Source organism: Polistes dominula, unplaced genomic scaffold (genome assembly GCF_049000335.1).
Source record: "Polistes dominula isolate Pdom_NZ unplaced genomic scaffold, Pdom_raw_medaka contig_82, whole genome shotgun sequence".
NCBI classification, from domain to species: Eukaryota; Metazoa; Arthropoda; class Insecta; order Hymenoptera; family Vespidae; genus Polistes; species Polistes dominula.
In genome coordinates this window covers 6,097,292-6,111,488 of record NW_028301046.1, presented here as the reverse complement: position 1 = coordinate 6,111,488, position 14,197 = coordinate 6,097,292, and the positions used below count along the sequence as shown (strand labels likewise).

The following is a 14,197-nucleotide window of genomic DNA, read 5'->3' as shown; positions in this document are numbered from 1 at the left end:
AATCGAAACATTGGAAACAAAATCGATTGAATTATTTTTCATCAGAAACTATTGTGAAAGATTCGTAATTTTCCAGCTGATCCAGATCTAATTGATTGTGAGATTAGATCGAGATCTTAAATCTGATGGAAGTGGGGGAGAATGGGGTAGAGAGATGTATTGTGGAAAATCTCGTTTGGGAAATTGGAGAGACGGTCTTACCGAGTTTATACCATCTAAATAAAATCGATTAAAATCTTCTTAACGTACGTCCACGTATACACGTTCGTACTTTCGTACGTACGTACGTACATTTATTCGTTTATTCGTTCATTCGTCTCTGTTTGCAGGGTGTGTTAGGGCCAACGTACTCGTAAGCCCGTGTTTGCGATATAAAGGGTTATTCAGCCGAGTCCACGGATTAAATGATAAAAAAGGAAAGACCATGGTCTGAAATCCGGGGCCTTTTCAGGATCGGACTTTTTGAAAATTTTAAACCTTACCTTACCTCCCTCCCCCCTCATCACACTCTCTCTCTCTCTCCCTTAGGATACACGCGTATTCTTTCTGTCTGTCTCTCTTACTCTCTCTCTCTCTCTCTCTCTCTCTTAAGGTACACACGTGTTTTTCCTCTTTCTCTCTCTTCTCCTTGCAACAAGATCGACCGTTCCCCTCCTCCTCCTCCTCCTCCTCCTCTACCTTCTCCTTCTTCTCCTCCTCTTCCTCCTCCTCCTCTTCTCGAAGCAAGTTTTAAGAACGACGAATAAAGGGTTGGACTGAAAGCCGCCTGTATTGAATATACCCGCTGGGGTGGCAGATGAGAGTAACAGAGAGTATGTGAGAATGTGTATGAGTGAGTGAGAGAGAGAGAGAGAAAGAGAAAGAGAGAGAAAGAGAGAGATGCTCGGAACCGGTGCACGTTGTTCCCCACGAGTTTCTCATATTTTTTAAGATTTGCCCTTTAAGCACTGTCACGTTTTCCTCGTCTGTCTTCTCCTTCTAGCCAGTAGCAATTCCTTTTTCGTGGCCATGTGGGTGGGTACGACCTCTCTTTCACATCCTATATGAAATTAGGTAGCCTTGAACAAACGTTAAGAAAGAGTTTTGGATGAGAATTTTTCTTTCATCAATACGCGTTAATCCAATGATCGACTACTAGGTTTTATTATTTACGAGTATTTAATTATATCATATTGAATATCTCAATTATGTTTTTTTTGTCCATAGAAATATTATCATACGTTAAACATATTATAAATATGTTTTCTATTAAAGAAAATTTGTTGAAAAAATTTCGAGAAAAATGATCATATGAACGATACAATGGAGAATAAAATACATCTAAAAGACAAATGTATTTGTATAATAAGAAAATAATTTAAATTCTAATATTCATTTAAAATTTTAATAATAGTAAGAAGAATATTTCGTTCGTTTTCGAATTTCTTCTCCCTTTTCGCGAACTCTTTTCTCTTTTTCTTTTTTTTTCTTCTGTTTTCTTTTTTTCCTTCTTGCGAACGAACGCGCATACTCGTAGAATACATAAGAAGTTCCTTCTTCGCGAGAGGAGGAGGAGAAGGAAGAGGAGGAGGAGGAAGAGAAGAAGAAGAAGAAGAAGAAGAGAGTAGAAGGGGCCAAGCACTCTTTCTCCCGCCCCTCCTCCCACCCTGCTCTTTTGCTCGATGTACCACGCGTGGTGGAAGAAGCCCTTTTGCTCGAAGAAGAACCCTCGAGAAATATTCGACAATTTTTAAACTCGTTTCTGAACGCATTCAAAGAGAGCGCGAGAGCCTTGGCACAAGTAGCATAGGTATTTCTTGGAATCGACTTTGTCGTGGGGTGAGGGAAGGAAAGGAGGGTGGTGGGGGTCGTCGAATTCGATATCATCATCCTAACCCCTTTTCCTTCTTTCTTCATCTTTTCGTTCTATAAAAGGAATAATTATTCGAAATTATTCGATTTAATTTTTTCTTCGTGTACATTTTTCTTTCATTTTATTTTCATTTCTAAGACTATTAGAACAATTAGCTTATAAAAGTGTCCATTTATTTTTGTTTGTTTGTTTTTTTATCTTGTACTATGTGCTGCATGTGCCAGTAATTACGACGTAATGGAAACTAATTGTGAATCAAGCAATTTATTAATCTATTTTATGATTCACATTCTCGATAATGTGAATACTTTTAATCTAAAAATAAATTATTCGATTCATTAATTTTCGATATTTCTGCATAAGTCGTTTTAATAGCCAACACGTGTATTCTTAAATTAAAACATTTAGTTAACTACGAATTAACATTGAAAAAATAATGAATATGGATTTACTTTTTGGTAGTCCCAAAAGTATTAAAATCATTCCCGATTGGTCCGATAAAAATGTACATAAATTAATTTAATCGTTAATTTTAATTTCTATAATAATATGCTTCTCATAAATTAGAAAAAATGATAAAAATAATGATGACGATGACGATGAATAACTTTTTTCCATTTTTCTTTTTTTTCTTTTTAATTCGCACACCTTCGATTTAGATTCGAAAATTCTGATAGACTTCAATATCGAGACAAGCCGAAGGCGATCGACGTAAATCACGATCGATAGAACGTAATTGATCGGTCGACCGCGACCAGACAGCAGGATGACTCTTGCGGTGAAAGTGAACGATCGACGGGAAGCGTTACGTTGATAAAGCTACCGTTTCATTATTAAATTATTAATCGTCGTAGAAAGTACGAATTTTTAATATCGTCCGAATCTTGATCTTCCTTCAACTATCATTTTAAACGTATCCAAATGAAAAATGATATTTAATGAATGCTATACTCCAAACGAACCAAAAAAGATAGAAAAAAAAGAGTAAAAAAATAAAGAAAACAATAAATAAATAAACAATAACAAATCTATATACATTAATGCGAGCAAACGCGTAGTTTGCAATTTATTCTTGTATATTGAGTAATGTATATAAAAGAAAAGAAAAAAAATCTAACAAAAAAAAGAAAAAGTAAAGAGAGAAGTAAGATGAGTATAGACGGTAGCCACGTTCTGGCTGCTATATTTATAGCCCATCTCTTTCTTGGATTACCTTAAAGAAAGGGAAAGAGAATGAGAGATAATTATCAACGTACGATGATTGGTCAACGAACGAAATGTGTTTTACGTGGTGCATTTTCTTGCGTGCCTTACCACTACTACTTACTTACCTTCGAGCCTTTTAAGAGCTATGAAAGTTTCACGAGTGGAGTAAGGTAAATGCTCCTTCTATACGGGCCCAACGGGTACGCCACGGGTTTTTGCATACGCGTATTGCGATCGACCGATAGTTTTTTGCTCGCCTCTCCATTCTTTCTTCTTATTCTTTTTCTTTTTTTCCTACTCTTCCTCCTTTTCCTCCCCCTCCTTCTTCAACCACCACTTCTTCTCTTCTTTTCTCTCATTCCATGTTCTCTCTTTTATATCGTCTTGGTGTTGTTGAGCCCGGCTTGACCAGTTTTCGGGTGCACATGAACGTATGGGTTCGACGAACGACTCTTATAATTCTTGATTTACCTTTGGAAATCGTCCTACGTTAGTGTAGTTGAAAATACGCTCAATGATCCTTTGCAAAACTATTACAAATGATTTTGACAAATTTCGTTCTTATTCTTCGTTGGTAAAGCAGGAAATTCGTTTATCCTTCTACACAAGGGTTTGATGTATCTTATCATGTGCAAGTAAAGTAAATTTTTATTTGTCGATATAGTAGGTTTCTGTGGTAGTCGATTATCCGTAAAGGACTGTTATTTTTTCGTGGTTTTCTTTTCTAAATAAATATCTTGTTTTCGACAAATCTTACATCATTCGATAAGAAATATGGAATACGTATCTCGTTTCACGGTCATGTAATGCAATGATAAGAGTCAAGTTTTCGTTATCTTTTCTTTTTTTTTGTTTTCCATGTTTATTTTATCAAAATAATATAAAAGAGATGCTAAAAAGTTAAATTTAGAATTTAGTTGCTGGTGCTAATGAACTTATGCGAAAAAAACTCTCTCTCTCTATCTCTAATGTCACTGATTGTTTTTTTTATATCCCGACTTTTTTCGATACCGTACGTCTAACGTGTGCCGCGATAATTTTTCGCGTTCGCGTGCAGTGATACAATAATACCGTTAAAACTTAAGGAATAAGATAAAGGCGTTGAGAAGGTAAAGAGACATTGCGTTTATGCTCCTTTTACTTTCTCTGTTTCAGCGCTGCTCAGGCAAAGCATGTCACCGGTAGCGGACAGCATGATCGCTGGTGCGAAATCATCGGTGTCGCAGCCTATAATCGATTACTCTCGATATGTCAGGAGATATACGTCCGGTCAGGAATGCGGTAGCTCTTATTGCAAGGAATTAGGATGTAGAGAACACTTTCATTGTCTCGATTGTAGTGGTAGGGTATTTGTGAAGAAGGAGGAAATGATTAGGCATTTCAAGTGGCACAAAAAAAGAGACGAATCCTTACAACATGGTTTTATGCGATATTCGCCAACGGACGATTGTTCGGAAAGGCATCCCAGTCGAACTTGTCCGCATAATCGAAAGCAAACTCACTATCATTGCATACATGAAAATTGCGACAAGGTTTACATATCGACCTCGGACGTGCAAATGCACGCGAATTATCATCGCAAGGATTCCGCGATCATTCAAGAGGGCTTTCAGCGATATCGTGCCACTGAAAGTTGCGCCACCGATCATTGCCCCTTCGTCGGACAACGTACGACGCATTTCCACTGTCGGCGGTCTGGATGTCGTTTCACTTTTAAAAATAAGGCTGACATGGGTAAGGCTTATATTCTTGGATATAATATTCATATAATATTCATATAATATTCATATAATATTCTCATTTGAATAGCTATATAGCACATGACTGATCGTTCCTTCCTTTCAGATAAACACAAGTCGTATCACATTAAGGACGAGCAATTGTCCCGAGATGGATTCAAGAAATTTATGAAGTCGGAAGCCTGTCCCTTTGAGCAGTGTAGATTTTCGCGTGTCTGCAATCACATACATTGCATACGACCACAATGCAGTTACGTTCTACACTCCTCTGGTCAGCTATTTTCTCATAAACGAAAACACGAGCGTCACGATTCTGAGATGGCTTATCGAAGGTACAAACAAATTAATGCCATTGGTGGGACTAGGCCGTACGGATCTTGGGCACCGGACGAAGTAAGCAATCAAGGATTATCGCTTAGTCTTAATGGGGAAAGTTCGAATGAAGATAGAGGTTCGCCATCCTATTACTCGTTGGACGATTCCTTTCAAAGTGCTAGCGATTTAGCAATGGATCTTACCGCTCCTACGAATAGCATGACGTCTACCAGTTCAATGGTAAGCATCGATCAACAACAGCAACAGCAACAACAACAGCAGCAGCAACAACAGCAACAACAACAGCAGCAGCAACAACAGCAACAACAACAACAACAACAGCAACAACAGCCACAACAACAACAACAACAGCCACAACAACAACAACAACAACAACAACCACAACAACAGCAACAACAGCATCAACAACAACAACAGCAGCAACATCAACAGCAACAACAACAGCAACAGCAACAACAACTTACCCCGGCGGAATTAGCTTATCTCGTTTCGGCCAATTCAGAATGCCCCTGTCAGTTAGGTAGGGATCATCACCATTGTGGATTGGACCGGTGCGGTGCTACTCTGAAGGATCCTCGCGAAGTAAGGGAACATTTGAGGGAGCATGAAACTCAGGAACGTATCACGGATGCCTTTTTCGAGGAAGGTGGCTGTGACGATGCCTGTCCGTACGCCGATAAAGAAAAACATTATCATTGTAATTGGGAAAATTGTCGAGAGGTCATCCTGTCGACGGATAAACCTTTTCGAAGACTTCAACATTACAAAATTCACGAGTATAGTAGACAATTAAATCTCTCTTGTCCCTCGCACGCGCTTTCATCCGACGTAACACTGACCCATCTGACCAACATTGATGCCATGTTCAGGCGGAAAAGAGGCAGACCACCGAAAAACAGAGTCATCGAAATTTGGTCAGGTGGAGATCCGGCCTCGCACACGCACGACTCTCCGCAAGCCATTTTTACGAGCTTCAAGTTACCTAAACCACAAACACCGAGTTTGACACCTACTCCGGTGACCGATGATCGAGAAGGTAGTGTTTCTCCTTCGAACAGTCTCGGTGAACCGGAAGGATTCGCCACGTACAATCCCGAAGGTTGTCCAGATCTCGCTTGTGTTTTACGTTCTACCAGGCATCATCATTGTTCTCAACCACGGTGTCATTTCTCCACCGATAGACCCGATCAATTGTTGATGCATAGCAAAGATTTTCATGACAACGTCGACATACCAACAGGATTTGCCTTTTTCGATAAAATGGTAGACTGTCGGTTATCGAGTTGTCATAGCAATCGAGTGAATCGACATTTTCATTGTACCAGACCTAATTGCGGATATTCTTTTGTACGATATTCGACGATGGCTCTTCACGAAAAACAACATTCTAGACATGTCGACGTTTGTACTCAAGAACCATCCAATAAAGAATGTCAAACTCAACTACAATCTTTTGTTCAAGAAACAAAACCAAGAATTCAGGTGAAAAATCCGGCTGATCTTATAGAAAAAACTGATGACAGCTTGGAAGAGAGCAGGTCAATGATAGACGAAAAAGAAAGCGAACTTCCTAGTCCGGACGCTAACAAGACGACCGGTGAGTTTTGATTCACAAGGAGGGCATACGAAACTGTACCTGGTTATCCTTGATTATTTATTTCATAGAATAAAGATATTTAAAAATTAGATCCCGTTCAGTAGCATTTTTATATAAAAAGACCTTATGTCGATTAAAAGAAAAAGAAAATAAGAAAAAAGTGAAAAATCAAAACTTGCATGTTGTTTTTTTTTCTATCTTTATTATTATTATTATTATTATTATTATTATTATTATTATTATTATTATTATTATTATTATTATCATTATTATTATTATTATTATATTACTACTATTATTATTATTTTGATTACAACTTATTTTTTGATTTTGCACGTAGATCGCACTGACGAGTGCGTGCTTAAATCTCGCACTCGTCCACTTATTTTTGAAAAGTAGATACCTCTTTCTTTCCCCTTTTTCATTCCAATTTATTTAGTATTATTATCATTTGTAAGTTCGTTTGTTTGTTTGTTTGTTTGCCTATCTGTTTGCCATCTTTCTTTCTATACACGGTGGTTGTAATTTTAGTGGGAGGTATATTTGAAGTGTTGGTTGTTTGGTTGATTGTTGCTAGTGGTGAGGGCGGCAGGCACCTATTATCCGGTCAGCGGACCGCCGAGCGAACCCGCACTTCCGGGCGTCGTGCTATCCATGCGAGCTTCCGTGCACCAAGGTTCGTTCTCCCTTCGACCAGGTTTTGTGCTTCGAGATTTGTCATATTAGTTTATTTACGAGTTAGACCGGCCCCAATTGCAAATCGTGAATCCGCGAACTAACTAAAAATGTCTTCCTTCCTATTGCAGAGTCAACGGCCATACCGCCATCCGGTACATCTACCTCATCCCACACGCTTTATGGGCCCGAGCAAAGCTGCAGCAGACCATTCTGCAAGTTGAAACGTAAGAATCACTATCACTGCAATGCCTGCAATCAGGCGTTCTCGGAACTGGATCGATTGGTCGCTCACATAGCCAAGCACTCGACAGGTGCTATCCTCAGTCAACAACAACACGATCTACCCAATCAGTCCTCCTCGTCGTCGTCGTCGGTGTCATCCAATCAACTGCAACACGAGTATCTGGCGCAACTTTCTCAGAAACCAGACTTCATGGCACAGAATGCTCAGATGGCGCAAAATATCCAGAATTTTCACAATCAAATGCAAAGGCAGATGCAGCAGACTCTGGGACAGATGAGCCAACAGCAGACACCACCGGTGAAGGAGATTAAACTGGAAAGTCCAAGATGTGCCACGGATATCGGTGTACAAAGTATGCCGAATATTAAGAGAGAGCCGAATATTAAGAGAGAGCCGAATATTAAGAGAGAGCCGACTGAGATTAAAAGAGAGGAAGTTGTTAATTCGGTGCAAGAAACCAATGAGAACAATCAACGGATGCCACCGCAACCATCGATGCCAGGAAACGTTCAACATTCTCCGGCACCAGGACCACCGCCTAGTTTCGAGCTTGATTTTAGTCACGGCTTTCATTTCGCGAGTCCAGCAGTAATGGCAGCAATGAATCAACAAATAGCATTGATGAATCAAGCTCTACCGCCGTTTCTTCAACACGGTGGCATGTATACCGGGGCACCTGGGCTAATGTTTGCACCTGGTTTACCACCTACCAATTTTCTTCCTCCAACCAGGGACGAAAATCCTTTGGCTTCTCTAGCGGCTAATCTTAATTTGAACAAAAGATCTCTTTCACCGCCGGACAGCAATTCGCCTGAAGCGAAGAAGCAACGGCTTCATCATTCGATGCGTATGCTCAAGGACGAGCCCGTTCCCGAAGGATACGTTAGGTTAGTAGTTTCCATTATAACCGAATATTTTACAGAAAAAATGTCATGTTCAATGATTTTTGTTTTGTTTTGTTTTGTCCTCTCTGCAGGTTCAGATTCAACGAAGATTGCCGGTACACGCATTGCGGTTACAGGGAACATCAAACCCACTTTCATTGCATGCGCCAAGACTGTGGTTACTCGTTTTGCGACAAGACGCGTTTCGTTCAGCATACGGCAAGGCACGAGCGTTTGGACACGCTAATGGGTGGTGATTTTCAACAGTACAGGGCCAACGTGCCCTGTGGTCGTGCTCAGTGCGCGTATACTTCGTCACTCGGTTCGATGCAAAACAAAGCATCGCACTTTCATTGTCTTAAATGTGAATTTGTTTGTACCGACACGAACAAGGTAGTTGCCCATAGACGTCAACATGCAAAATTGGACAGCATAGCGGCTGCGGGCTTCCAGAAATTTACGCCTAGTCAGCCGTGCGGTGCCGTGCAGTGTCAACATTCGGGCAAGCAAACTCATTACCATTGTTTGCAGTGTCAGTACGCGGTCTTAGGTTTGGCTCAAATGTCGGCACACAAGTACCGACACATGGACACTTAACGGAAAATTTATAGTGCAACTTCGAAGAAGATTTATCCCCAAATATACATCTATAGACATTCCTTAGAGAATTGATCAAAAAAAGGGGAAAAGTTAAGAGAAAATATTATATTCGTGATATATATTTAAACTAATATCTAATAGACATTCCCTTAATTCTCCCAAACGGTCAACAATTCACGAGTAACGAATTCGTACAACGCAGGGAGCTAGTCAGTGAAGTTGGACTGAGTTTAAATTCAAAGTCCTATTGAAAGTTTAGAAAAAAAATGTTATTGTTCCTTAACGTTTAGGAAATAAAAAGAGAAGAAGAGGAAGAAGAAGACAAGGAAAAGAAAGATCATCGAAGGATAGAAAACTCCTTGAGGGGTATCTTAACTTTCGCGAAGTTGAAAGAAACAAACTCGTGATTTCATTTTTCGCCTTTTCCCCTAAACACCTCCACCCCTCTTCCCCACCTCTCCCGACTGGCTAGAAAACATACCGAAAGGAAAGAAACTATGTAAGGAAAGACGTCCTCGATATACATACATAAATATATATATCGAAGAGTGGTTCAAGAAGACAATAAAAAAGCAAGAAGACACTCTTATCGTAATATACAATATACATATATATTAACGAAAAAAAAAAAAATATATATATATATATATATATATATAGCACGAGAAAAGACAAACGAACAAATAATACTAATAATAATATTTAAAATAGAAATATCTTCTTATATATTTGTCCCCCGTTTTAGCGTCGCGTACTCTCCGCACGTGACTGTGATCCCACGTTAATCATTCGTTAGAGCTTCTTATCTTCAGACACACTTATATTTACATATATACACCATTTAATGTAAACATTACTCGAGAGGACTGACGAAGAAGAAAGAGAAGAAGAAGATGATGAAGTTGACTCGAATAAAATCAACGATAAGAATTGATAGACTAAACATCGACTATCAAAATATTATATTTCCATTTTTAGAAAGTAACGTGTTGTCTGGGGTAGGGATTAAATAGAAAATATATTTACTATGTGTGCTCGCTATTATATAAATAAAAAAAATTTAAAAAAATATATATACATATATATAATAAAAACGTTCCGAAACCAAAGAATAATGCAAAATCCATTAAAACTGCGTTGTTCGTAGCGAATGAAAAATTGAAACACGCATACATATACATATACATATTTCGTTATTGAGCCTATTTAGCGTTATTTTTCATTATTATTATTATTAATATTATTATTAGTATTTTATTAGTATTTTATTAAGATTATATGATTATGATTATGCTTATAATAATAATTATTATTATTCTTATTATTATTTTTATTATCATTATTATTATTTTCTTTTTCGTCAAAACGATCCGCAGTCTCGTAAGGGTTTTTGCACAGAAAATATCGAGACGTACTAAATGGAAAATTTATTATATATATATATATATATATATATATATATGTATAAGTATGAATGCATGTATGTATAAAAATCATTTAGGTTCGCGAGCCACGATTCAGGAGAGTACGTGCATTTTTAATAATCGTATTACAAACAGTATTGTTGAACTGATAGTTAACAAAAAGACTGCCAGCCGAGATGTGTGAAAGAGAATGAAAGAAAGAGAGAAAGAGAAAGATAGATAGAGAGAGAGAGAGAGAGGGAGAAAAATAGAACGTGTGCGTGCGTGTGTGTGAAAGAGAACGAAAGAGACAGACAAAAAAATAGAGAATGAGAAGAAGTAACGACAAACTAAGGGATTGTTAGCAAAAATATTAAAATAATAAAAAGAAATGCAAACCTACAACAACTAAAAGACATGAGAGAGAGAGAGAGAGAGAGAGGGAGAGAGAGAGTGAGAGAAAAGGCAAGAATTTTCTTTAAACTCGTCAACGTGACGAAGTTATGATATAAAAAAATTATATATAACACACATTTAACCCTTTTTTTCACATACTTTGATACGAATATCGTTCGTACGTACTAAAAGGGCTTACACGAGTGTCGTTGAATGATACGACCTCCTATGGTTGGTTGATAACAAAAGGGTTAAAGGATATAAAGATAAACGTATACGAGGATAATAAATATATTATATAGAACAAAAATGTGAAGAATCACTAAATAAATGTATGACAAAAGTATATCGGGAAATATACTCGAAAATAAAAGAAAAAAAAAACAATCAATGCCAAGAGACAGAAAAATTAAGTGAAATATTGGATAAAAAAATTGTTTGATATATTATTATTATTATTATTATTATTATTATTATTATTATTATTATTATTATTATTATTATTATGTGTATGTGTATAATGTATTATGTATTTTATAAATTATGCGAATTATTGAATCGTTTGGTGATGTATTTTAAAATGTAAAAGGATTTTTTCACGCTTTTATTCCCGGTGAATACTCAAACTAGAAGGTTTAACGGATCCTGTGAATGATTTTTTTTTTAAATTCTAATATATACATATTATATTTTACAGAAAGAGACAAACAGAGAAAGTGCGCGCGAGAGATACAAAAAAAGAGAATTTGTTAAATTTTCGTACGATACCAGTTTAAATTTTTCTCATCGATCGGGCTATCGATTAATCAGATTATTCGAATATTGATTTTTCTTGCAGATGCAACTAATTTGTTTAAATTCTAAATTTTATTATTATTATGTTATTATTATTATTATTATTTTTATTATTTTATAATATATTTATTTTGCGATTATATAGCACAGATCGAATAAAATTAAATGAAAACGTTTTTATGTTCTTTTTTTGTTTTTGTTTTCATTTTTGTTTCTTTTTCTTATTATTATTAATATTATTATTATTATTATTAATATTATTATTATTATTATTATTATTATTATTATTATTATTATTATTATTATTATTATTATTACAATATTCGAGAAACAAAATAAAAATATATTATATATCAATGAATTGCAAAGCAAACGTACGACTTTGATTTTTTTTTTTAAATACGACGAGTTTAATTATCATGTGATTAGAAAATAAACGAAGATTTAATTAATTAGAAGAAGATAAAAAAAAGTAAGTGAAAGAAAATATTTTTTTGACGATGTAAATGGTAGAAAAAAACGTAGATGATACACTTAAATATTTCACCTATTAAAAAAAAAATTAAAATCGCTGGAACGAAACCACGCTTGGGTGCCTTTAGGGTTTTTTTTCCATATCGACGAACGAAAATGAAAGAAAACAGGAAAGAGAAAAAGGAAAGGATGAACAATAAATAAATATAAAACTCGTAGGATCGTGCCTTAGAAAATAATTACTGTTTTTAAACAACGAAATCTCAAAAGAAAGATTAAGAAAGAAAGTTAAAATCAAGAATTCGGCGCCAGAGAAAAAGAGAGAAAAGAGAGAGAGAGAGAGAGAGAGAGTCAAAGAAAAATAAATTAAAAAAGAAGAAATGAAAATAATCGGAAATCGATCGCATACATAGAAATTTTATCGTTGATAAATAGAAACTGTTATCGTTGATTACATATTTGTAAATGTTAGTGCCTTAATCAAATATCCAGATAGATGATGAAGATCAATAAATAAATCATACAATATATTAAACAGATATTATTGCTAAAAAGTTTCAATTAATTTGCGAATGGCTTCCGATTAATTCAATTATATAATAATAAAGAAGCTTCTCAAATATTTCCGTAAATATTCATATCACGATATATTATCATATGTATACTCTCATTTACATATTTACACCTGTATAATGTTGTCAAACTAGTTCTGAATGAATGAATTTTCAATCTTTTCCTATTCATGAATATTTTATTTTTGTTTAAAATTTCTACCAAATAAAAATATTGAGAAGCTTTAGAAACATAATCAAATAAATAATTTTTTTTTATTAAAACAAAAATTTAACGTAAAAAAAATGAAAACCGTTTCTTGAAAATAACTCGACAAATCATCAGAGCCGAAAAGCCGGCTAACAACCGGTAAATCGAGAAATCGTTTTTATAAGAAAGAAATGAATAAAAGAAAGAAAGAAAGGAAAACAAATAAGAAAAAGAAATAAGCGCATATTTATAAAAGTAATAATAATTATTTCTGGTTAATTAATTTTGGTCTCGTTTAGATTAGACAAACCCAATGATCCCAATTATGGCAATTACCCGGATATTATAAATTAAATTTGCAGACGCCAAAAAAAAAAATGAAGAAAGAAAGAATAAAGACAAAATATCCGATAATTTAAAAAAAAGCGTGGAAACAGACGGCTGCTACGAAATGACCGATAAAATCGATAATAGAATATGTTCGACTTCGATCACGTTATGGACTGTTCTCGAGCTGGTGGTTTCTCTGAAGGATGATCTTGTAAAAAAGAAAAAAAGAAAAAAACACGTACACTTTGTAACGATGATCAAAGTACTTCGAAATTTTTATAAACGCGTACATACCACACATTGATGTATAGGAATATATATATATATATATATATATATATATATATATATATATATATATGTTTACTTTATAATTAACAGACTAATTATTATCGCGTTAAATGTTACGAATGCATAACCTTAGTAAACTCTGTTTTCAAATTTTTATCAAAACTTTTTATGCAAAACTATTATTCATATGTTGCATACGCATACATAAATGGCGCGCGTACATACGCGCGTATGTATTACAATTATCGTTTTTCTTTCTTTTATTTTTTCATTTGTTCCTTTCTTCTCTTGTTTTCGATCTCTGGAGAATTGTATGCGTCAGATTTAAGAGGGTTGCATTTAAAGAATCGCAGCGGCGCGTTATCCTATGACTAAAAAAGAGTTTTTTGGTCAATAAAGAACCCTGAAAGTCTCTTAATAATAATTTGTAATTTCGATTCCGTATTTAAGGGGAAAGAAAAAAGAGAACAAAGGTGAAGACAAAAATTGGACGTTATACATCAAACGTATACAAATTTGTCCGGTGGCCCCTATGAAACACCATAACGCGTTTGCTGGAAAACCTTCCTTTCTTTTTCTTTTTTTTTTTGCAAATATATATATATATATA

At 35.5% G+C, this 14,197-nt stretch overlaps 1 protein-coding gene across 4 annotated transcripts in view; it reads left to right on the top strand.

Moving 5' to 3' along the window:
• LOC107072792 (zinc finger protein castor homolog 1) overlaps positions 1-14,197 on the top strand; it is a 97,633-nt gene extending 83,436 nt beyond the window's left edge. The window contains exons 7-12 of one of the 4 annotated variants that reach the window (XM_089175393.1): positions 4,214-4,792; positions 4,904-6,730; positions 7,308-7,406; positions 7,537-7,632; positions 7,720-8,539; positions 8,629-14,197. In XM_089175393.1, coding sequence (XP_089031519.1) covers positions 4,214-4,792; positions 4,904-6,730; positions 7,308-7,406; positions 7,537-7,632; positions 7,720-8,539; positions 8,629-9,133 — 3,926 coding nt within the window. In that variant the 3' untranslated portion in view covers positions 9,134-14,197. Of the gene's footprint in view, positions 1-4,213; positions 4,793-4,903; positions 6,731-7,307; positions 7,407-7,536; positions 8,540-8,628 lie in introns of all 4 variants that reach the window. The other 3 variants (XM_089175395.1, XM_089175392.1, XM_089175394.1) reach the window with 3 other exon arrangements.